General features: G+C 46.9%; 1 protein-coding gene across 2 annotated transcripts in view; it reads left to right on the top strand.

The window, feature by feature from the left end:
• Window positions 1–8,086: 8,086 nt before the first annotated feature.
• Window positions 8,087–24,445, top strand: part of CNMD (chondromodulin) — a 35,292-nt gene continuing 18,933 nt past the window's right edge. Inside the window, exons 1-3 of one of the 2 annotated variants that reach the window (XM_070799995.1) lie at window positions 8,087–8,288; window positions 8,733–8,873; window positions 14,479–14,619. In XM_070799995.1, coding sequence (XP_070656096.1) covers window positions 8,136–8,288; window positions 8,733–8,873; window positions 14,479–14,619 — 435 coding nt within the window. In that variant the 5' untranslated portion in view covers window positions 8,087–8,135. The remainder of the gene's footprint in view (window positions 8,289–8,732; window positions 8,874–14,478; window positions 14,620–24,445) is intronic. The other variant, XM_070799994.1, reaches the window with a different exon arrangement.

The raw sequence follows: 24,445 nt of genomic DNA on the forward strand, positions 1-24,445 counted from the left end.
CTGTCCACCCTAAAGGAGATCAGTCCTGAGTGTTCATTGGAAGGACTGATGTTGAAGTTGAAACTCCAATACTTTGGCCACCTGATGTGAAGAGCTAACTTATTGGAAAAGACCCTGATGCTGGGAAAGATTGAAAGCAGGAGGAGAAGGGGATGACAGATGATGAAATGGTTGTATGGCATCACAGACTCAATGAACATGGGTTTCAGTAAACTCAAAATGGACAGGGAGGCCTGGCATGCTGCAGTCCATGGTGTCGCAAAGAGTCGGACACGACTGAGCGACTGAACTGAACTGAACCAATAGAAGGTCACAAATTGAGAAGTTTTTTGACTTTGCTTTCATCTTAAAGATGGGAAAAAAGAGCACCAAAGAAATGAAAAAACCTTACTGGAAGTCACACAGCAAGTATATGGCAAGTCTAGGAAAGAAAAGAGGCTTTTGAATTTCAAGTGGAGCCCTGTGCCATAGTCAGCTAAAGTATTTCCCTATATATACCCCAAGGCCTAGGCTACTGGGAAAAGGTGTCTGAAAACATACAAAATGATACTAACAGAAAATATTCAGGTAAAAAAATGTATCATCCGTTTGTGTGGGTTGTAATAAAAATGATGCTTTTAAAAGGCAAACCTGATTATGCCATTCTGCTGTTTCAAACCCCTTGGGACCTCCCAATACCGAGGAGAAAAAATCCAAACCTTGACACGGTCTTGTCTGAGATGACTGGCTCTCTGCACCCTCGCCTCCTACCATTCTTTCTCTCACTCTCCAAAGTCCAGCCTCTCTTCTTTCAAATGCCAAACTGTTCAGTGCTGGCAGGCCTGCTAACTGTCTCTCCACACATCCCACACCCCGCCCCGTCCCCTCCTGGGGGCCGGCTGCTCTTCCTTCAGTCCTCACCCTAAGCGCACCTCCCCGAGGACTGCCCCCCACTTGGGGTACCTATGCTTTTTCCTTTCATTGTTTTATTTTTATTGGAGTATAGATTTATTCTCTATATTTATCTATCCGTATTAACAATCATGAATTCAGACTGATGTTTCTAATTACAATTCATTGCTACGTGGTTTATTTTAGCCTTCCCTTTTTTTTGTCTATAGACTTACTCTATATAGTCAAAATGCTGTTTTACAAAGGTTAGTTTTTTTTTTCTTTTTGCTCTTCTCATTGGGTGAGTTCCTTTATATTATCTTCCAGCTCACTTTTGTAATTCTGTATGAATTTTAAGGGCTTCCCAAGTAGCTTGGTGATAAAGAATCAGCCTGCCAAGCAGGAGACCCAGGGTTTGATCCCTGGGTCGAGAAGATCCCCTGGAGAAGTAAATGGCAACCCACTCCAGTACTCTTGCCTGGGAAATCCTAAGGACAAAGGAGCCTGGCAGGCTATAGTCCCTAGGGTTACTAAAGAGCCAGACACGACTTAGCAACTAAACAACAGCAATGAATTTTCAGATTGTTTTATATCTGTGAAACATTTTATAGATATTAAATTGGAATTTTTATAGGGATTGCATTAAACCTGTAGAAGGAGTACAGTTGATTTAAAATGTTGTGTTACTTTCTGCTGTACAGCGGAGCGTATCAGTTATATATATATATATACACACACTCACATATACATACACACACACACTCTTTTTTAGATTCTTTCCCATACAGGTCACTACAGAGTACTGAGAAGAGTTCCCTGTGCTATATAGTAAGTCCTTGCTGCTGCTACTGCTAAGTCGCTTCAGTCGTGTCCGACTCTGTGCGACCCCATAGACGGCAGCCCACCAGGCTCCCCCGTCCCTGGGATTCTCCAGGCAAGAACACTGGAGTGGGTTGCCATTTCCTTCTCCAATGCATGAAAGTGAAAAGTGAAAGGGAAGTCGCTCAGTCGTGTCCGACTCTTAGCGACCCCATGGACTGCAGCCCACCAGGCCCCTCCGTCCATGGGATTTTCCAGGCAAGAGTACTGGAGTGGGGTGCCATTGCCTTCTCCAAGTAAGTCCTTATTAGTTATCACTTATATACATAGTAGTGTGTTTATGTCAATTCCAATGTCCCAGTTTAATCCCTTACGTTTCCCCCCAGTACCCATAAGTTTGTTTTCTACATCTGTGACTGTATTTCTGTTTTGTAAATAAGTTCATTTGCGTCCTTCTTTAGGCTCTGTACATAAGCGATGTCGCATGGTATCTTGTCTTCTCTGACTGACTCACTAAGTGTGACAATCTCTGAGTCCGCCCCTGTTGCTGCAAATGACGTTGTTTCATTCTTTTTTGTGGCTGAGTGATATCCCTTGTATATATGTGCCACATCTTTATCCATTCCTCTGTCAATGGATACTTAGGTTACTTCCGTGTCCTGGCTCTTGTGAATAGTGTTGCAACGAATCCTCTTTACTGTTGATCAGCAATGTGGGGACACCATTATTTTGTGATTGCTTGCTCTAAGATTGTCTTTTCCAGCCCACCATAAACAGGGTGGCATCTGCTTTGCTCAGTGCCAAGTCCCCAGACCTGGTAGAGTGCCTGGCACGAGGGCAGAGTTGGGTCCTGACACCCAGGAATGAGCCCAGGGATTAGAGGCAGGAGGTGGGTGGGCAGAGGGGAGTGAGCCTGTGAAATGGGGACCCCACCATCCCCTTCACCCCAGACCTTCTGCTAGGCTGCTGCTTCTACTGTCTCTTCATCACTCTGGACCGTCATCGTATAAACGTGTAACCTAACAACTGTTGGAAACATGCCACTTTGGGAGAATGTGCTCAGAGAATGCAAGCGGTCTCCTTGCCCACTCTTCCCCCCGTCTTTTGAGCTCCGAGCAGCTACGTTCGGGGCTGCCCCTGGAACAAGCATCATCTGTTGTGTGAAGGAGGCGGAGTCCTGCACCCCACCCCACTTCCCACCCTCTCCTTCAGCTTTCAAATGTCTCTCCAACCTGGGAGGGCTGGGAGGATGTCCTTGACCCTCCAGTTCCCTTGGTCTAGCCTCCTTACTTTCTTCTCCCCCTTAAATCCAAAGTTCTTAAAAGACCCTTAAATCCAAAGTTCTTAAAAGAATTGTCTCCATTTGCAACATTCACTTCCTGCCTATTCACTGTTATTGTTTTATTCACTCATTTTTTTGACAAATTTAGATTTTATTTTATTTTTATTATTTTAATTAATTTATTTATTTTAATTGGAGGCTAATTACTTTACAATATTGTGGTGGTTTTTGTCATATGTTGACATGAATCTGCCCCGGGTGTACATGTGTTCCCTATCCTGAACCCCCTCCCACTTCCCTTCCCATCCCATCCCTCAGGGTCATCCCAGTGTACCAGCCCCGAGCACCCTGTCTCATGCATCGAACCTGGACTGGCGATCTGTTTCACATATGGTAATATACATGTTTCAGTGCTATTCTCCCAAATCATCCCACCCTCGCCTTCCCCCACAGAGTCCAAAAGCCTATTCTTTACATCTGTGTTTCTTTTGCTGTCTCACATATAGGGTCATCATTACCATCTTTCTAAATTCCATATATATGCATTAGTATACTGTATTGGTGGTTTTTTTCTGACTTACTTCACTGTGTATAATAGGGTCCAGTTTCATCCACCTCATTAGAACTGATTCAAATGTATTCTTTTTAGTGGCTGAGTAATACTCCATTGCATATATGTACCACAGCTTTCTTATCTATTCGTCTGCTGATGGACATCTAGGTTGCTTCCATGTCCTGGCTATTATCAACAGTGCTGCGATGAACATTGGGGTACATGTGTCTCTTTCAATTCTGGTTTCCTCGGTGCATATGCCCAGCAGTGGGATTGCTGGGTCATAAGGCAGTTCTATTTCCAGTTTTTTAAGGAATCTCCACACTGTTCTCCATAGTGGCTGTACTAGTTTGCATTCCCACCAACAGTGTAAGAGGGTTCCCTTTTCTCTGCACCCTCTCCAGCATTTATTGTTTGCAAACTTTTGGATCGCAGCCATTCTGACTGGCGTATGCACCCATCTTTTGACCTGTCAGTCTGTGTTCACAGCACAGAACCCAGAGTGCTCCAAAAGGCATGGAGTGGAGCGTCTTTCTCCAGTGGGTGTCCCCACGCCCGTGTCTCCCCCCAGAGACAACCCCTGCCGTCGGCCTCTGTGAGTCTTTCCAGAGGGCATACGCACTCACATATTCTTTTTATTTGTTTTGGCGCACTGGGTTGTCATTGCTGCGTGCGGGCTTCCTCTGGTTGCAGGGAGCGGGGGCTACGCTCCAGCTGTGGTGCTCAGGAGTCTCACTGCAGTGGCTTCTCTGGTTGTGGAGTGTGAACTGTAGAGGGCAGGCTTCCAGAGTTGTGGCACACCCACTCAGTTGCCCTGCAGCGTGTGGGATCTTCTCACGGCAGGGATCAAACCCATGGCCCCAGCATTGGCAGGTGAATTCTTAACCACTGGACCACCATGCAAGTCCTGCATACATATGTTCTTGTTTATTTATTTATTCATTGGCCATACCATGACGCTTGTGGGATTTCAGTTTACCAACTAGGGATTGAACCAGGGCCCTTGGCAGTGAAAGTGCAGGGTCCTAGCCACTGAGTCAGTTCAGTTACCCCATGGACTGCAGCACGCCAGGCCTCCCTGTCCATCAGCAACTCCCAGAGTTTACTCAAACTCATGACCATTGAGTCTATGATGCCATCCAACCATCTCATCCTCTGTCGTTTCCTTCTCCTCCTGCCTTCAATCCTTTCCAGCATCAGAGTTTTTCCAGTGAGTCAGTTCTTTGCATCAGGTGGCCAAAGTATTGGAGCCTCAGCTTCAGCATCAGTCCTTCCAATGAACATTCAGGACTCATTTCCTTCAGGATGGACTGGTTGGATCTCCTTGCAGTCCAAGGGACTCTCAAGAGTCTTCTCCAGCACCACAGTTCAAAAGCATCAATTCTTCAGCACTCATCCAACTCTCACATCCACACATGATTACTAGAAAAACCATAACTTTAACTGGACAGACTTTGTCAGCAAAGTAATGTCTCTGCTTTTTAATATGCCACTGAACCACCAGAGAACTCCCCTGTTTGTATTTTTTATACAAATTTGGCCACTTTGGCAACCAGATGCAAAGAACCAACTCCTCGGAAAAGACCATGACGCTGGGAAAGATTGAGGGCAGAAGGAGAAGGGGACGACAGAGAATGAGATGGTTGGATGGCATCACCAACTCAATGTACATGAGTTTGAGTAAGCTCTGGGAGTTGCTGATGGACAGGGATGCTTGGCGTGCTGCAGTCCATGGGGTCACAAAGAGTTGGACACGACTGAGCAACTGAACAACAAATACAAGTGGAGGCATTTAGATATGTTTTCTACCCTTTGCCTTTTTCACTAAAAATATCTAAGGTGTGTGTTCTTACATCAGTATATTCAAAGCTGCTTCATCCTTTCAAATTGTTGCCAAGATCCGTCTATGAGGATGTGCAGTGAATTCTCTGCTGCGGACACTGAAACCGTTTCTAGGCCTTTGTTCTAACAGACACGCTGCAAGGAGCAGCCTTGCATAGAGAGGATTTTTCCAGCCTTGTGAGCCCATCTGCAGGGTAAATCCACAGAAATGAAATTACACTTTGCATTTTGGAATCCAGTTTTCTCCATAAAATTTGCACCAATTCAACCACCCACAGCAACGTGGGCCTCATTTCCCCTCATGCTCTCCAATAGACTGTTCTAACAAGGGTGTTTATTTTCACCAGCCAGATAGGTGAAAAGGAATACTTGAAATTTGCATTTCTTTTTATAAGTGCTGTCAAGCATTTTTCTTATGTTGAAGAGTCATTTGAATTTCCCCTTCTGTAGAGCCTCTGTTCCCATCCTTTGCACACTTTTTCCATCCTGGTATTTTAATGATTCCTAGGAACTCTCCTGGTCTGCGGTATGAGCTGCAAATACTTTTAGTCACAATGATGCTTTGCAGCATGTGTTCTGTGCCCAATAAATGGAGCAAACGGAACTGCAGTCTTATTGGCTCCTGCGCCCTTCTCACTGAGGAGTCCAAAGGCCTTTCTGTGTATTCTTTCCTTCTCCCATGACGTCAGCATCTGATACTGCGGATCCGTCCTTCCTGAACTCGCCTTTTCTTCCTGCATCACTACTTCATCTTGGGTCTCCTCCCACTTCTCTGGTTGTGACTTCTCTTATTCCTTCCGAAACGCCCATTACAAGTGCCCTGGGGAGAGGACGTCTTGAACTCAGCAGCAGTGCCCCCGGGGGCTGAGCCTCTGCAGGCTGCAAGGGGGTTTTCCAGCACCTTCCACCTCATGGAAGATGCAGCCAGTGGCGCCTTGTCTGAATCCAAGGCAGGCTCAGTGTGGTCCCCAGGCTCTTCTTTACCAGCCCCCCATGATGCTTTCAAAGTGGTGCTGGAGAAGACTCTTGAGAGTCCCTCGGACAGCAAGGAGATCCAACCAGTCCATCCTAAAGGAAATCAGTCCTGAGTATTCACTGGAAGAACTGATGCTGAAGCTGAAGCATCCAGTACTTTGGCCACCTCATGCGAAGAGCTGACTCATTTGAAAAGACCCTGATGCTGGGAAAGATTGAAGGCGAGAGGAACAGGGGACGACAGAGACTAAAATGGTTGGATGGCATCATCAACTCGATGGACATGAGTTTGAGCAAGCTCCAGCCATGGTGAAGGACAGGGAAGCCCGGCAGGCTAGAGTCCATGGGGTTGCAAAGAGTTGGACACTATTGAGCGACTGAATATCAAGTTCAACAAGTCTGAAATTAGTCTTATATCGGCTCTCTCACAACTGCTCCTCCCAACGGCCTCCTCTCCCCTGGGCTCCCAACACTCTCCCAGTTCTCCTAGGCCTGAAGCCTCACCTCCCCAGCCCAGCAGCAGCACAGACACTCGGACTCGGCCCCGAAAGTCATTTCCACCCCTCAGCCCTGCCCAGCCCCCTCCCTCTGCTGGGAGACTCGGGCCCTCCCCTGCAGCACCCCCTTACTCCTCAGTAGTGGACTCTGTGCACAGCTAGAACCAGACACGGATTCATGAAGCCTGGATTCACATGAGGTCATGTAGTCCTGGTGGGCTTCCCAGAGGGACCTAGTGGTAAAGAACCCGCCTGCCAATGCAAGAGACCTAAGAGATGTGGATTGCATCCCTAAGTTGGGAAGACCCCCAGGAGGGGGAAAAGGCAACCCACTTCAGTGTGCTTGCCTGGAGAATCCCATGGACAGAGAAGCCTGGCGGGCTACAGTCCATGGGGTTGCAAAGAGCCGGACACGACCGAAGAGACTTAACACACACACATAGTCCTAGTACTGGCAGACGGCATTTCCAAAAGCTAAAAAAACTTCTCCTGTTCTGCTTTTAAAATACATATTAATACTATATCTATATCTCTCTATATAGTATAAAATGTATACTATATATAGTATAAAATGTATACTGTGTGTGTGTGTATATATATATATATATATACTCGACTATTTCTTTAGACATAACAGTGTTTTTGGTGTCTGTTTGTTGCCATTGTTGTTTTTGTCTCTTTGTTTAACTTATTTAGTTAATCAACCAGAACCTATTCTTATTCTTTCCCAGCTTGGCTTCCAGTTTCCCTGCTGAGCCTCCTGCTAAGGCTCCCAGAGAAACCTGGGACGAGAGCCCATCGCTAACACCCGGGCTCGCGCGCCTGTCCGGGGTCCACCCAGCAGTGCCAGCCGGGCGTCAACCCCGCAGACTTTGACCGGGGTCCCCAGTCCACCCGACGCGATCTGTGTCCGGTTCCGCCGGCGCCCCCAGCACACACACAAGTTCGCTGCAGGAAACGGGCCTCCAGCCAGCCGCCCAGCAGAGCCTCAGACACCCTGAGAGCTCCCCGGACGGCGGAAAGAGTCCTGGCGATCCGGCATGTCGTGGGGTCGCGGGGCTCAGCATCCTTGGTCCCCTCCCCCTCCCCCATCCTGACACACTCAGACTCACGAGGGGCTTGGGGGAGGGGGTGCGGAGAGCGCGGGAAGAGGGGGCTGTGGAAAGTTGGGCGCGTTCACCGCTGCTCCGGGGCGGGCGAGGGAAGGCAGGGCAGAGGTGAGGCGCCAGGAGGGGTGGGGAGCTCTGGGCTGGACCAGGCGGAGGGCACGGTGTGCGCGCGCGTGCCCCGCGTTGAAATGCCCGGCACGTCGGGGCCGCAGGCCAGAGCCCAGGGCGCCAGCCAAGCCTCCTGGTGTCCTGCTCCGGCGGCCGCGGTCATGACGGAGAACTCGGACAAAGTGCCCATCGCCCTGGTGGGGCCCGACGACGTCGAGTTTTGCAGCCCCCCGGTGAGTACCGCTCGGGGCCCCCAGACCTGCGGGGGCCCGAACGCCCCCGTCCCGGGTCTACGAGTTGCGTGTCACCGAATTTGGGAGGTGGGGGCAAATTCGGGCGCCCAGATGGGGGCTTGGGGTGGCGCCCCACACGGGTGCGGGTGCAGAGGCCGGGGCATCCCCAGATGAGCGCGAAGAGGAAGGTGGACAGGGAGCGAGGAGAGGGCGTCGCGGAGGGGAGGCCGCTGAGATAGCAGACCCGCGGGGCGACGACCTTGAACCGCGAAGCCTTTGCTCAGCGCTCATCCAGGCCTGAGGCCCAGGGACCCGCGGCTAGGGGCGCGCGGAGAAACGGGGCGCCCGGAGGAGCCCGGGGCCGCTGTTCCCCATTCCCACCGGCGCCCCGATGCCGCGGTCGCTGCGCGCGGACTTGACGCGTCCTCTCCCGGCCGCCCGCAGGCGTACGCCGCCGTGACCGTGAAGCCCTCCAGCCCCGCGCGGCTGCTCAAGGTCGGAGCCGTGGTCCTCATTTCGGGGGCGGTGCTGCTGCTCCTGGGGGCCATCGGGGCCTTCTACTTCTGGAAGGGGAGCGACAATCACGTAAGTCCGGAGGCGCACGGGGTGGCCGGGGCCCCTGGATCACTCGCGTGCCCCCTCCTCGGGGGCCCCAGCGGATCCTGTGCCCTCGGGGGCCTCCCGGGCACCTCGTCCCTTCTTCCACCCAACTCCAGGACGTGGCTTCCCACTGACGGGCAACTTCGTAGAAAAGCCAGTCTGGGCTTCAAAAGTGGTGTAGCCGGGGGATGCAGTGGAGGGTTTCAGGGAAGCCCTTCTCCGGGAAGGCGCATCGCAGCCTGGCGCCTCCACTAAGCAGCTGAGGGACCACCGGTAAGGCACGGCCCTTCTGGCCTCGCCTTACTCACCCTTAGGAAGAAATGAAACTATGGTATCTCCCAGCTGAGAAAGGCTGTGAATTGAAGAACCTGGGACAAAGGTAGCGGAGGAACATTCAGACCTAATAAGGGGATGAACCTGACCTCCCACTAGCGCCTTCTCTTTTTCTCTCTCCCTCCCACCTTTTCTCTTTTCTCTCTCCTCTCTTTCTCTGTCCTCTCACTCCTCATCCTTTAATTTGCCCTTCTCTCTTGCTGTAAGGGAAGAAAAATAAAATCTAACTTCCTTAAAGATAGCTAATATCTTTAAAAATCATTTCTGGCCTGATCACATGTGACTTAATGGTAAATGTTTTACTGACCCCCGTCCTACTTTCTATGAGCGCAACTATTTATGTTAAAGCTCCGTTGGCTCTCAAGGAATATAAAAAGTGCTTCTGACCAGAATGGGCAAGATTCCAGGGTGTTCATTAAATACTCTGAATTTTGTTCACCTATCTAAAGGAGGGGGACCATTTTATCTTGATGACCATTGCCAGGCCTGGTGTAAGCTGATTTCAACTAATGGAAAAGAATTCCCTCTCCAGGGTGCACACAAAGGGCTGTTTCTTAATCACTCCCCTCAGAGAATCCGTGACTGCTGTTTTCCCCTTTCTCTCCCACCATGAAATTCAAAGCATGAACGAATTCCAGTACTTAGAGAAAATGGTGCTGAAAGCAATTCAACCATTTTACACATCACATCTTCTGCAGTCACTGCATAATTTGTATTTTTAACTCAAATGCCTAATGTAGATAAGCATGCCATTTAGCACCAAGTCTGTTTTAGAGACTATATCAAATTTACAAGCATCGATTTGTAGGATCAGAATTGCACGGTATTTTATGTGTATTTGAAAAGTGCCTTAATGAATTTGTGTATTTTAAATATAGAAGCCGGGCCAGATGCTCATATTCGAAAGCAGCATATCTGAACATTTCTATATCTCCATCTCCATTAATAGCAGGGTTTAGACTGTCCTCCCTTGGGAAATGTAAATGCTATCTTTTAGACGACAAAACGTCCATGGTATGGGTCCTTTGGGGACAAAAATAGCTTTGCTTTTTTTTTTTTTTTTGGTAGAGATTTGGGTCATGATATATATTTAAATGGGTACCATTTGGCATTTAATTATTCAAGGCAAACAGGGTTAACTAACAAGCTTCTAGAAAGAGAGATTGAAAGATCATCCAAACTGAGTGGGGCCTCCTTTTATCGTAACTTTTACTTCACTGCAAGATGGTGGGTTGTCTGGTTCGAGAGAGTGGTATTAAATTCTAAAAATACAGAGGAAGAGTGAATCACATTTTATTGCCAACAATACAAGTTACCACTGTCTCTCTGCGGGTAGGACAATGAAGAAAATCGTAGTAGGGTTTGTGTGTTTATTTTTTCAACTCCCAAAATATTCCATGCTGATCCATATTACTTAAGTCTGAGAAACAAATCACAAAATACTAAACAGAGTAAATTTGGTACCATCTATGCATAGCATATGCACAGGTCTGCTTTCCCTGAATTCAAATCTAAACGGCCCAAACAAAACATAATCAGAGAAGGTCAGCCTCTGTCAAACAGACAGAGACATCCACAGCCAATGCACTGCCCACTCTTTGGAGATTACCCATGCCTCTGTTCCTCTGTACTGGTTTATGGAGGAGAAGCAGCAGTAATTCACCTCCTGTGCCTTTCATATGGATAAATCCCCTTAGGACAGGTTTACTGGAAATCAGCTGGAGGACTCTGAAGCATTGAAGTGTTAATAATGAGGGGACAAGTGACGGGGCTCAAATATTGAGGTCATGTTTCATCCACATTATTGTCAATGGAACAAGGCATTGAAATATGGGAAATTCCCACCAATATGAGACAACTGACAACCCAAGCGCCTGGGATGAGGGGATGAGATCATTGCTTGGGGCCTTTATTCTCAGCCTGATTTTTTGAGATGTTGGTCCCAAACATGATGTAATTATCTCATGAACCCAGGCTTTATTAGAAACTCATTAGCAAATCTCCTTGGCTGTAAAAGGCACCATATTGAGCAGAATTTTGGCACATAATAAACTTTCTTTGTGCTTGAATAGAAATAGCCTTAGGTGCTAGCTAACAGCTCCATCAGTTAGAGCAGATATTGTGATTGCTGCTTCACCAACCCAGCCTTCTCCTGAGCTTGGGGCTCAGTACTTTTCACCAGTCTCCAAGCCCAGGCACTTCAGGAGGAAGTGAAAACAAACAAACCCCCTCTCTTGCTCTGGGGCAAGCAGGGGCTGCAGCTCCATTAAAAGGATGCAATACCCAGGCTGGGTTAGGTAGGGTGTTTTGTTGAAGGGGAAGGTGGAGAAGGGTGATGATGAAGAAAGTCAAGTTAGGCGCACAAGCCACTGTTCCAGTGCTATGATCTTGTCTCCTTAAGATTTTCTAAGAATTTGGAAATAGTTCATTTCTTAAATCCAGGATCACTTTAGTAGTAAAAAGTTTATATGCAAGGCTTTAAAAAAAAAAAAAAAGAGCCTCTTGTCTCATGAGTAAAGGACGGACACTTGTGCCAGCAGAAACTCACACACGCGTTGTCCGCCATGCACGCCTTAACAGCCAAAAGTAACTCAGATGAACAGTGGCTGTTCAGAGAGCGCAGGGGCTAAACAGAGCCCGCTTTCTGAGCCTCACCTGCAGGGAGCCCTGGCTCAGCCAAAGAAAACAGGTTTCCCCAAACAGGCTGATGGTGAGCACCACCGAGGTGCAAAGTGAAAAGAGATTGGTGAGCTCTGCTCCCATGCCCCTAAATCAGAACCCCTGGAAGTGGCTCTCATGATCAGCTGAGCTGGGGAGACAGCGTCCTGCAGGAAGCGAAGTTCATCAGAAGGAGGGGAGGACCTGTGCTCAGAGGTGGTGAATGCCGGGATTTTCTGTTCCACTAATGGAGAGCTGTTGCCTACAAGGGTACCAGCTACCGTTTCTACATCTCTGCTGATAAAACAGCGCTTTGTGGGTCTTGCAATAATGAGTTTTCTACAAGTAATGATCCAATAACAACAGATACTTTCCCCAGGGTTTGTCCATGGGGACAGTTAGCTATTTCTCATAATAAGGGAGAAAAATCTGACTTGAATTGAATTTGAGCTCTTTGCAGTTCTGACCTACGGACCTAACACTAAGTAGCTAATGGCCCTCATCAGTTCCTACTCCTTCCACTTTGAAGAGTGTATATGTTATACAACACATAAGAGATACATTATGTATCATATCTGGGCCTCCTTGGTGGCTCAGTCAGTAAATAATCTGACTGCAATGCAGGAGACCTGGGTTCAATCCCTGGGTGGGGAAGATCCCCTGGAGAAGGACATGGCAACCCACTCCAGTATTCTTGCCTGGAAAATCCCATGGACAGAGGAGCCTGGCAGGTTCATGAGGTTGAGAGAGTCAGACACAACTTAGCCACTAAACCATATATCATACATAAGATATAGTGTGTTAGTCAATGAGTGATGTCCAACTCTTTGTGACCCCGTGGACTGTAGCCCACAAGGTTACTCTGTCCATGGGATTCTCCAGGCAAGAGTACTGGAGTGGGTTGCCATGTCCTTCTCCAGGAAGATATAGATATATACATATGTATGCTTCTAAGTCAGAAAATGGAAGAAAAGAAAAGAAAAACCCACCTCCTACCCCACAGTGCAGAGAAGGTTCTTGCAGAGCAGCAGCATGCTGGTCAGGAGCAGCGTGTAAATCACTTTTTAAACCAGTGTCCTAACCAGATGTCTAAACTAAGAGAGCGCTACTGGGGACTTGCCTGGCGGTCCAGTGGCTAAGACTCCATGGTCCCAACACAGGAGGCCCAGGTTCGAGCCTGGTCAGGGAACTAGATCCCACACGCCTCAACGAACATCGAGGATCCTGAGTCTCAAAACTTATTCGGCACAACCAAAGAAATAAATAAATATTTTTTTAAGAGAGAGAGAGCCCTTTGGATCCTGTAATTTAGTGGTACACTGTAAAAAGGGTTTTTTGAATGGCGGATTTTAAACAAGATTTTACTCAGAAATGCAACACATGAAACAGATCAGAAGCAAAGCTGCCCTGGTCAAATTGCAGATGAACCGTGGGTGGGTGGGGGGGACTCGGATAAAGGAACCTCACAGTCCCAGCTGCTCTGGGCCACCTCTGTGACACCCCAGAGCTCTGATGACATAAAACCTCCTCTGAGGTTCCCACTTCATCATTTGGCATTCAAGGCAACTCCCAAGATGCAGAGCTAAATGGTATAGCCAGCTGTTTTTCTGATTCCTGGCCCAATGCTCCTGCATAATGCCAAAACTCTCCCCCTTCCATCACACATCTTGTAACAACGCCTTCAGTTCAGTTCAGTTCAGTCGCTCAGTCGTGTCTGACTCTTTGCGACCCCATGAATTGCAGCACGCCAGGCCTCCCTGTCCATCACCATCTCCCAGAGTTCACTCAAACTCACATCCATCGAGTCGGTGATGCCATCCAGCCATCTCATCCTCTGTCGTCCCCTTCTCCTCCTGCCCCCAATCCCTCCCAGCATCAGAGTCTTTTCCAGTGAGTCAACTCTTCGCATGAGGTGGCCAAAGTACTGGAGTCACCTTATGTCTGTCCCATAGCGTCATTAATAGGGGTCCCTCTTATTTTGAGCGGAAACAGACAAGCATGTTGGCCTTGCTCTCTGTAATGTGGCTGTATCTCAGGCATACCCTAGTCCTGTCTGCAGTCCTTACTGTATACCACCCTCCATGCCAAGTCTTGACTGAAGGATTTTTTTTAAATACCTTCAAATTGAGGTGCCACTGCAGATTTGGTTAACAGCCCAGTGAACCCTCTGCCTCTTCAATGTCCATTTATCCATCAACAGACCTCAACTCTGGCTGCAGAGTAGAATCGACCTTTAGAAAAAGAAAGCTCTGTGCTCAAGCCGCATCCCCACAGGTTGTGATTTGATCCATCCTGTGGAGGCAACCCAGGTGTGGTAGCTGAAGATTCTCCTTAGATGTGTCTATGTGCCACCAGGATTGCAAACCACTGAGCTCTTCAGATTAGTATCAGAGACAATCAAAGCCTTTACTTTCAAAATATTATTTAAGAAATCATTGTATTAAGTAATTGGTGGATGAATGAAGTCCTCCCAGATAAATGTCTTACTATTAAGGATGATTCAGTGTATCTCTGAGACACAGGAATGCTAATTTATATAAAGATAAGCCCTGAATTGCTCTAAGAGGGAAGCATCACTAATTCTGGTCTTCACTTCCAGATTTACAATGTCCATTATACCATGAGTATCAATGGGAAGTTGCAAGATGGGTCAATGGAAATAGACGCTGGGAACAACCTGGAGACCTTTAAAATGGGGAGTGGAGCTGAAGAAGTGGTTGAAGTTAATGATTTCCAGAATGTAAGTATATTTCATGCATTTAGGAAGTCTAACTAGGCAAGCCTGGGAGACGCCTCATTCACGGAGAAGGCAGGCCCCTCACATACACCCAAATGGGAACTGCTCTTTATGGCAGTCATGGTGCCACTAACCTCCCTGAACCATGTTGCCTGTTCTCTCTGAGAAAGGATCACTCTCTGTCCTTGACATTTTCAAAATGAAAAACCAACACCTTAGCACTGAAAAAAACAAGTTCTTGGAGCTATCAAAAGTCTTGGCAGAAAGACTTGCAAGAGCTATTTTTCTCTAAGCAGCCTTCTTAACATAGTAAATAAAATGCCCAAGGTCTCCCAGAATGTGGCAAGATCTAAAACTGGCAGTTATCGAGAGGAGGGAAACTTTAATGACCTAATAATCTAATCAACAGCAGGTGGGATCTATTTACACACATGTCTCAGTGCTCCAGATTTCCCATTTAATCCAGAAAATGAGCATGGAGAAATTCGCCTAGTGTATCATCTGCTGTCTGAACAGAGCCCATTACAGATGAAACATTCGAGTCTCCTTTGCAAAGGACACACATGTTTGTTTTCAAAAATTCAATTTACAGGCAATTGGAGACATCAAGCCATGCATGGATGCTTCAGTGGACATCTGTGAACCCAAGTGTCACTCCAGGCCTCCTCTCTGGCTGGCCACCATAAATATCTCATTCTCTTTCTTGATCTAGGAAGAGAAAGAGGCATCACTGTTTGTGCTCTCCTATAGATGCAGTAGGTGAGACTTCCTCATGAAAAAAGGCTCTTAAAAATAATGTCTCTTCTGATAGTTTATTGGCCTACAAACATCTCACCGACCTGTCTTCCTCTGATTGATGAGAAAAACTAGAGATGCTTTTCATTTGAATGAAAGAACTCCCCTCGTTGATACCCAAACACACTTCACAAGCCCTTTTGAATATCAAACAGATGCTAACCTTAGAGCTCGGCTGATATTAGCCATTATTTGGTGATGACAAGGGCTGGCTGTGTTTGGCGTGGGCTCTGCCCTGGGGACGGGCTCTGCAGCCCTGTGTGTGCCCAGCTCCATTTCGTTTGGTCATAGCTTTGCAAACGGTTCAGGTCGAGTCCCAGAGATAATTTCTCTAGACCTATTAAAGGCTTTTACTGCAAGACCCAGGACAAGGTAAAAGGCATTTTTTTCTTCGCGCTGCTCAATATAAAATCATAAAATGTGACTCCCACACATGCATCTTTCATTCAATCCAGAACAAAATTGAATACACAGGATATGCCGCAATATCAAGATATGCAAAGGTAGCTATGCAGATAAATAAGAAAGATCCCTCTCTCGCAACATGTGTATGTATCAGGAATGTCCTTTTAAAATATTTAATCCCAAACCTATATTTCTGTTTTATAAACCTTTGGTTCTAATAATGGTATTGATTGCATTTTGTTCTTAGAGGCCAACAGGGCCACAAATATTTTATAAACTGATCAATTCTCTTTGATAGCTTCCACATTTCTCTAAGTCAGAACTGGTGAGTAGAACATTTTTTTGATGGATAGAACCTGTTATGGGTTTAAATAAGCCTGGACTTCTGAAAACACATGAATCAGCCACCGTGGTACCTGAACTATTACTTTCTCCTGTATTACAAACCGTCAGTCAAACTCAGGAAGCGTTTATGGAAGCTGACTATCGATGTGCAAGGGATTGTGTGAAGCATAGAGTATGCAGAGACGACTGACACTTGTTCCCTCTCCCAAGGACATCAGGAGGTGGGCATCCACAGAGAAGTGGCTTTAGGTCAGGCTGGGAAGCACGCTGCCACGGAGCTATGAACAGAGCTGTGGGGTCCTCGTGGGGGAGGCCATTGCTGCCAGCGAGGAGATGGAGCAGGTTTTGCAGAGGTGGCAATGAAGCCAAATCCAGCCTCTGAGCTCCGACACTGAATTAATATTCAGAGACAGAGTTCTGAGTGAAGTAGAAAAGGATAGCTTTCTCGCTTTGCCAGGCAAAGGGAGCCACAGTGGACTAATGCCCTCAAAACTGTGTGTCCCAACCTGGAAGGGGTAGTGAAAAGTTTCATGGTAATGGTTCAAAGAGGGTGGGATTGGCTATGGGCATTCTTTTGATTGGTTGGTGGTAGTGGGTGGAGAAGGCAATGGCACCCCACTCCAGTACTCTTGCCTGGAAAATCCCATGGATGGAGGAGCCTGGTAGGCTGCAGTCCAGGGGGTCGTGAAGAGTCAGACACAACCGAGCGACTTCACTTTCATTTTTCACTTTCATGCATTGGAGAAGGAAATGGCAACCCACTCCAGTGTTCTTGCCTGGAGAATCCCAGGGACGGGGGAGCCTGGTGGGCTGCCGTCTGTGGGGTCACACAGAGTCGGACACGACTGAAGCGATTTAGCAGCAGCAGCAGGGTAAGTGGGAGTCAGCATCATCAACCTTCTGGTTCCACCTGATGGGGTCTCCGTACTTGTGGGCAGCCCATGGGGAAGGGGTTTCAGTATATGCAAAACAACTCACAGATATTGTTATGTGTATCCCTTGATGGGGAGCTAGGACCCTTCCCCAAGGCTGCACCACTGTTTCTCTGGACTGTCCTCCCTGGCATCTGCATCCTCTCCCTTGCCTAATTAACAGCTGTTTGAACCTACCCATTGGAACTCAGTGAAGGTCATGGAGGTTGAATGAAGCCTATTTCCTGTAATCAGAGAAATGGGGGACAGGGAAAGCTTTTGTGTGTAGGAGCCCTGCAGGGTCCTGCTCGCTATCAGCAACAGTTGAACCAGGCCTGGAAGAATGGTTAGGATTTCAACCACAGAGAGGCAGAGGCAGGGCCTTCCAGGCCCAGGGAAGGATACACCATACCCGTGCTCAGGTCTGCTCCCAAGGTCTAAGCAGGGAGCTTAAAAAGTGAGGAGCGGGGAGATGGAGATGCAGGCCGGCCCAGAGCAGGAAAGTCTCTGAACTGTAGGTGAACAGCCTCCCCTGCTAACCCCACCAAGATAGTATGGAGCCAATGGTGGGAAAGAGCCCCCGAGAGGGAATTTGCACTGAATGAAGGGCTCCAGGCTCTATACCATTGGAGAAAACAGTTGTTCAGGCGAAGGTAAGGCAGACTCCATTCAAGGGAGGCTAGCACTGTGGGGTTTTGTAGTCAAGGAGAGAGAGCAGGCTCAACTCTGAATACAGTAAGGAAAACTGGAGTGTGATGGTCACGGAGCAGGGTTGGGTGCTGGTGGATGGGAGATTACTAAAGGTACAGTCGTTCTTCGCTAAACTGACCTAACGGGATTTTTGCTGCAGGCAGGTCAGGGGGATCAGATATCCAGTTTGACCAGACTAAGGCTGACTCAGCAGGATTCTTGCTAAAATTGGAATAAACCGGCCAAGACAGAGCCCAGGGTGGGGGCCTAGAGGACTCAGAGGTGCCTGACTGGAGTTAGGTCAAGAGAATCTCTGACAAAACCCTGAGGAACACAGAAGATACTTCTGTTCATAATGTATCAAAGTTATACCTTCAAAAGTATCAATGCTGTTGGTTTAAGTCAACCCTCTCAACCCTAATGACCCACAGATATAACAGAAATCCTGGTTAGAAATAAGATAGTTCTCCAAGAAAACACCGGAGCAGGAGAAAATAGAGGCAGAGAGAATGGCCTCCAATTTTGGAAGATACAACATTTTCATAAATATTAAATAAATACGTCTAAAACTAAAAAAAATAAGATAGAATGGTGGATATAAATAGATTTTCACTATACAATTCTTTTGACCTTGTGTATATTTGAAGTTTTTTAATTTAAAAAGCTGGAGGGAGGGACTTCGCTGGTGGTCTGGTGACTGGGACCTCATGCTCCCAAAGCGAGCGAGGGGTCTGGGTTTGATCGCCAGTTGGGGAACTCACACGCCTCATCCAACACCTGCTGCAGCCAAATAAATTAATTTATTAGCTTAAAAAAAAAAGACTGGAGGGGAAAAAATGGACAGCACAGCTTATCTGATAGGTAAGTAGGTTATTGGTTTCAAGAATCTATTTGGCACCTAACTATAACACAAAGAAAAAATAAAGTGAAAGTAATTTATAATACAGTTAGAACTTGAGCCTGATGTACCTTGAAAACATCATAGTCAAATGCTTGGGTCACTGTCTGTGCCACAGCCTGAAATGCAGACTGACCTAAGTGTGTGCTGAGAAATTAAATATCAGGTACTTTTCTCTAAACGGTATAGAGCTTCTCCATCTTTCGCTGCAAAGAACATAATCAATCTGATTTCGGTGTTGACCATCTGCTGATGTCCATGTGTAGAGTCTTCTCTTGTGTTGTTGGAAGAGGGTGTTTGCTATGATCAGTGCATTTTCTCGGCAAAACTCTATTAGTCTTTGCCCTGCTTCATTCCGTATTCCAAGGCCAAATTTGCCTGTTACTCCAGATGTTTCTTGATTTCCTACCTTTGCACCGATCACTGAGGAAGGCTTTCTTATCTCTTCTTGCTATTCTTTGGAACTTTGCATTCAGATGCTTATATCTTTCCTTTTCTCCTTTGCTTTTTGCTTCTCTTCTTTTCACAGCTATTTGTAAGCCCTCCCCAGACAGCCATTTTGCTTTTTTGCGTTTCTTTTCCATGGGGATGGTCTTGATCCCTGTCTCCTGTACAATGTCACGAACCTTATTCCATAGTTCATCAGGCACTCTATCTATCAGATCTAGGCCCTTAAATCTATTTCTTACTTCCACTATATAATCATAAGGGATTTGATTTAGGTCATACCTGAATGGCCTAGTGGTTTTCCCTATTTAAGGAGAAAAGGAAAGATATAAACATCTGAATGCAGAGTTCCAAAGAATAGCAAGAAGAGATAAGAAAGCCTTCCTCAGCGATCAGTGCAAAGAAATAGAGGAAAACAACAGAATGGGAAAGACTAGAGATCTCTTCAAGAAAATCAGATATACTAAGGGAACATTTCATGCAAAGATGGGCTCGATAAAGGACAGAAATGGTATGGACCTAACAGAAGCAGAAGATATTAAGAAGAGATGGCAAGAATACACAGAAGAACTGTACAAAAAAGATCTTCACGACCCAGATAATCACAATGGTGTGATCACTGACCTAGAGCCAGACATCCTGGAGTATGAAGTCAAGTGGGCCTTAGAAAGCATCACTACAAACAAAGCTAGTGGAGGTGATGGAATTCCAGTTGAGCTATTTCAAATCCTGAAAGATGATGCTGTGAAAGTGCTGCACTCAATATGCCAGCAAATTTGGAAAACTCAGCAGTGACCACAGGACTGGAAAAGGTCAGTTTTCATTCCAATCCCAAAGAAAGGCAATGCCAAAGAATGCTCAAACTACCACACAATTGCACTCATCTCATTCATGCTACTAAAGTAATGCTCAAAATTCTCCAAGCCAGGCTTCAGCAATACATGAACCGTGAACTTCCAGATGTTCAAGCTGGTTTTAGAAAAGACAGAGGAACCAGAGATCAAATTGCCAACATCCGCTGGATCATGGAAAAAGCAAGAGAGTTCCAGAAAAACAGCTTTATTGACTATGCCAAAGCCTTTGACTGTGTGGATCACAATAAACTGTGGAAAATTCTGAAAGAGATGGGCATACCAGACCACCTGACCTGCCTCTTGAGAAATCTGTATGCAGGTCAGGAAGTAACAGTTAGAACTGGACATGGAACAACAGACTGGTTCCAAATAGGAAAAGGAGTACGTCAAGGCTGTATATTATCACCCTGGTTATTTAACTTATATGCAGAGTACATCATGAGAAACGCTGGACTGGAAGAAGCACAAGCTGAAATCAAGATTGCCGGGAGAAATATCAATAACCTCAGATATGCAGATGACACCACCCTTATGGCAGAAAGTGAAGAGGAACTCAAAAGCCTCTTGATGAAAGTGAAAGTGGAGAGTGAAAAAGTTGGCTTAAAGCTCAACATTCAGAAAACGAAGATCATGGCATCTGGTCCCATCACTTCATGGGAAATAGATGGGGAAACGGTGGAAACTGTGTCAGACTTTCTTTTTGGGGGCTCCAAAATCACTACAGATGGTGACTGCAGCCATGAAATTAAAAGACGCTTACTCCTTGGAAGGAAAGTTATGACCAACCTAGATAGGATATTCAAAAGCAGAGACAGTACTTTTCCAACAAAGGTCCATCTAGTCAAGGCTATGGTTTTTCCTGTGGTCATGTATGGATGTGAGAGTTGGATTGTGAAGAAGGCTGAGCGCTGAAGAATTGATGCTTTTGAACTGTGGTGTTGGAGAAGACTCTTGAGAGTCCCTTGGACTCCAAGGAGATCCAACCAGTCCATTCTGAAGGAGATCAGCCCTGGGATTTCTTTGGAAGGAATGATGCTAAAGCTGAAACTCCAGTACTTTGGCCACCTCATGCGAAGAGTTGACTCATTGGAAAAGACCCTGATGCTGGGAGGGATCGGGGGCAGGAAGGGGACGACAGAGGATGAGATGGCTGGATGGCATCACCGACTCAATGGACGTGAGTTTGAGTAAACTCTGGAGTTGGTGATGGACAAGGAGGCCTGGCGTGCTGTGATTCATAGGGTTGCAAAGAGTCAGACACGACTGAGCAACTGAACTGAACTTCTCTAAACAGCTTCCCTAGTGGCTCAGTGGTAAAGAATCTCCCTGCCAATGCAGGAGACGCGAGTTCGATCCCTAGGTCGGAAAGACCCCTGGATAAGGAAATGGGAACCCGCTCCAGTATTCTTACCTGGGAAATCCCATGGACAATGGAGCCTGGCAGACTATACAGTCCGTGGGGTCACAAAAGAGTCAGACATGACTTAGTGACTAAACAACAAAATCTTCTCAAATAGTAAACAAAAGTAACATTTTCTCTCTATTTTCATAATAATTCCATTCCTAGGAAATCCTTTGTACGTTAAGACTGTGACAAAAATCACGTTACATTTACATATAAAACAGTGTTAGGTTCCAGGCTCAGGTGCTTACAATCCAGTTTTTCAGCCAAGATTCTGGGCACTTGGTTCTTCAGAGTTCCCCCAGGCTGGTCGGACCCAGCACCCCTGGGTCATGCCCAACAAAGGGCCAGAAAGCTCCTAGTTTTGTGACAATAACAAAACTCCCTCAAAAGTTTCTAAATCACCGGGGGAAGGTCCCCTTGCCCTCCTTGGGAGTTTCTGGTTTAAGCCACAGAAATAAATGAGACCCCTAGAAAGAAAAAACTGTGTGGCTAAAATGAGATTGGCTGACTTTGGATAAAAGGATGTTAGATCATTGGGATCCTCACTCACTACATTTGTTAGCAAACATCTTCATTATCACCAGCTTCTAAGGTCTTGTTTGTTTGCAAAAACAGGAGATTTGCCTGCCTTTCTTGTGCCGTTCCCTTCCCTCTGTTTATAAAATCTTTTAGCGTTTCTGGCTGCTTGATATGGATTTGTAGCTAGATATGGTGGTTAATACATGTGAATTCCTTCCCACAGGACCCATCCCCATGGGGTTTCAGTTTTCTTTGCAGCCTGTAGACCGACTGTCAGAACTAACTCAATACTAGACACATTCAGTGCTGTGAATCCTTCCATAGTCAGTTCTCTTCCTGGGGATATGGTAATGGCTAGATGGTGCTTCCTCCCCAGCATCTCATCTCAGAAGCTACAACGGTTTGAAGTCAAGAGAAGATATAACATGGGTGGTGGGGGGTGGGTGGCTGGCCAAAATCTTGGCTTTCTCCTCTCACCAAAGCCAAATAAAAAATATGGAGATGGAGTTTGGAGGAAATAGAAAGGTGACTGTAATTCCCAGCTGGTGGAGAGGGGAACACAGTAGGTTCACACCTCAAGAACTGTGCCCACCCTCCCCCCAAGAGGAGTCTGCAGGCTTAAATAAGATAAGGACTCCCATTTAGGAGCCGGTGACGAGGAGCAAAGGTGTTAGCATCTTGATTCCTTCCTCTTTCATTGTTTCAAAGACAGTCATAGGCTGACTTCGTTAACCCAGCATTTGAGTCTGGTAGTTAGGTGGCGGTGTGGCCTTCTTTCTGATATGTAGAAAGCTGAAGCTAAAACTCCAGTACTTTGGCCACCTGATGCGAAGAACTAACTCATTGAAAAAGACCCTGATGCTGGTAAAGACTGAAGGCAAAAGGAGTAGGGGATGAGAGAGAATGAGATGGTTGGATGGCATCAGCGACTCAACGGACATGAATTTGAGCAAACTCCAGGAGATAGGAGAGGACAGAGGAGCCTGGAGTGCTCCAGTCCATGGGATTGCAAAGAGTTGCTCAGACACGACTGAGCAACTGAGCAACAAGCAACAATACGGGGAAGGGTGTTGTAAGGGTAAACACCAGATACAGGATGTATTTAGCACAGAGTCAAAGGAAGGTGGGTGTGAAGTGGAGTTCCTGCAGAGTTAGGGCGCAGAAAGGTGAACTGTGCTGCAGACATGCAGAGTTCAGTTCAGTTCAGTGCAGTCGCTCAGTCGTGTCTGACTCTTTGCAACCCCGTGAGTTGCAGCATGCCAAGCTTCCCTGTCTATCACCAACTCCCAGAGTTCACTCAAACTCACCTCCATTGAGTCGGTGATGCCATCCAGCCATCTCATCCTCTGTCGCCCCCTTCTCCTCCTGCCCCCAATCCCTCCCAGCATCAGAGTCTTTTCCAATGAGTCAGCTCTTCACATGAGGTGGCCAAAGTACTGGAGTTTCAGCCTCAGCATCAGTCCTTCCAATGAACACTCAGGACTGATCTCCTTTAGGATGGACTGGTTGGATCTCCTTGCAGTCCAAAGGACTCTCAAGAGTCTTCTCCAACGCCACAGTTCAAAAGCATCAATTCTTCGGTGCTCAGCTTTCTTCACAGTCCAACTCACGCAGAGTTAGGAGCAGTTAAAATAAAAAACTAGGAATGTTCAGGCCTGCTCACTGTTTTCTTTATCTTCTTTGTTCTCAAGAAAGGGAAAGAAAAAATTCATTCCTCTTTTTTTTTTCTTTTCACTGCAACAGAGGCAGTAATCCCCCTCCCCAAACTCTCGTTTTTCAAACCATGTGCCATAGATTGACATGTAGAATAAGAACAACTGGCCTTCGGGAGACAGCATGGTAGAGCACAGTGGTTCCCCAAGTGTGTTCCTTAGGCCACCAGCAGCAGCAGCACCTGAGAGCTGGTTGGAAATGCACGGCTTAGCCCTCACTCCAGACCCCCGGCTTCAGAAACTCTGGCGGGGGAACCAACACAGCATTTTGTTTCGTGCGTCCTCCAGATGATTCGGTTGCAAGGAAAAGTTTGTGAGTCACTAGTACAGAGGGAACTTGGGTCCAGAGGCTGTGCCTTAGTACCCTGAGGCTGCTACAACAAATCACCATGGGCTAGGTGACTTCTACACAACGGAGTGTGTGTCTCATAGTTCTGGAGCCTGGAAAGTCCAAGGCTAAGGTGCCAGCAGGTTGCTTGTCTAGTGATGGTCTTGCTCTCTACTCATGGAAGCCTGTCTTCTCACTGTCCTACTCACGAGGCAGAAGGGGAAGGAGCTCTCTGGGGAAAGGATGCTAATCCTATTCATGAGGGCTCGGCCCTCATGACCTCGTGCGTTCTAAGTTGCTTTGGTCATGTCCAGCTCTTTGCAACCCTATGGACTGTAGCCTGCCAGGTTCCTCTACCCATGGGATTTTCCAGCAATAATCCTGGAGTGGGTTACCATTTCCTTCTCCAGGGGATCTTCCCAATCCAGGGATCAAACCTGAGTCTCTTATATCTCCTGCCTTGGCAGGTGGGTTCTTTACCACTAGTCATGAGGGAAGCCTCATGACCTCACCCTTCCCA

The sequence above is a fragment of the Bos indicus genome, chromosome 12, assembly GCF_029378745.1.
Source record: "Bos indicus isolate NIAB-ARS_2022 breed Sahiwal x Tharparkar chromosome 12, NIAB-ARS_B.indTharparkar_mat_pri_1.0, whole genome shotgun sequence".
NCBI classification, from domain to species: domain Eukaryota; kingdom Metazoa; phylum Chordata; class Mammalia; order Artiodactyla; family Bovidae; genus Bos; species Bos indicus.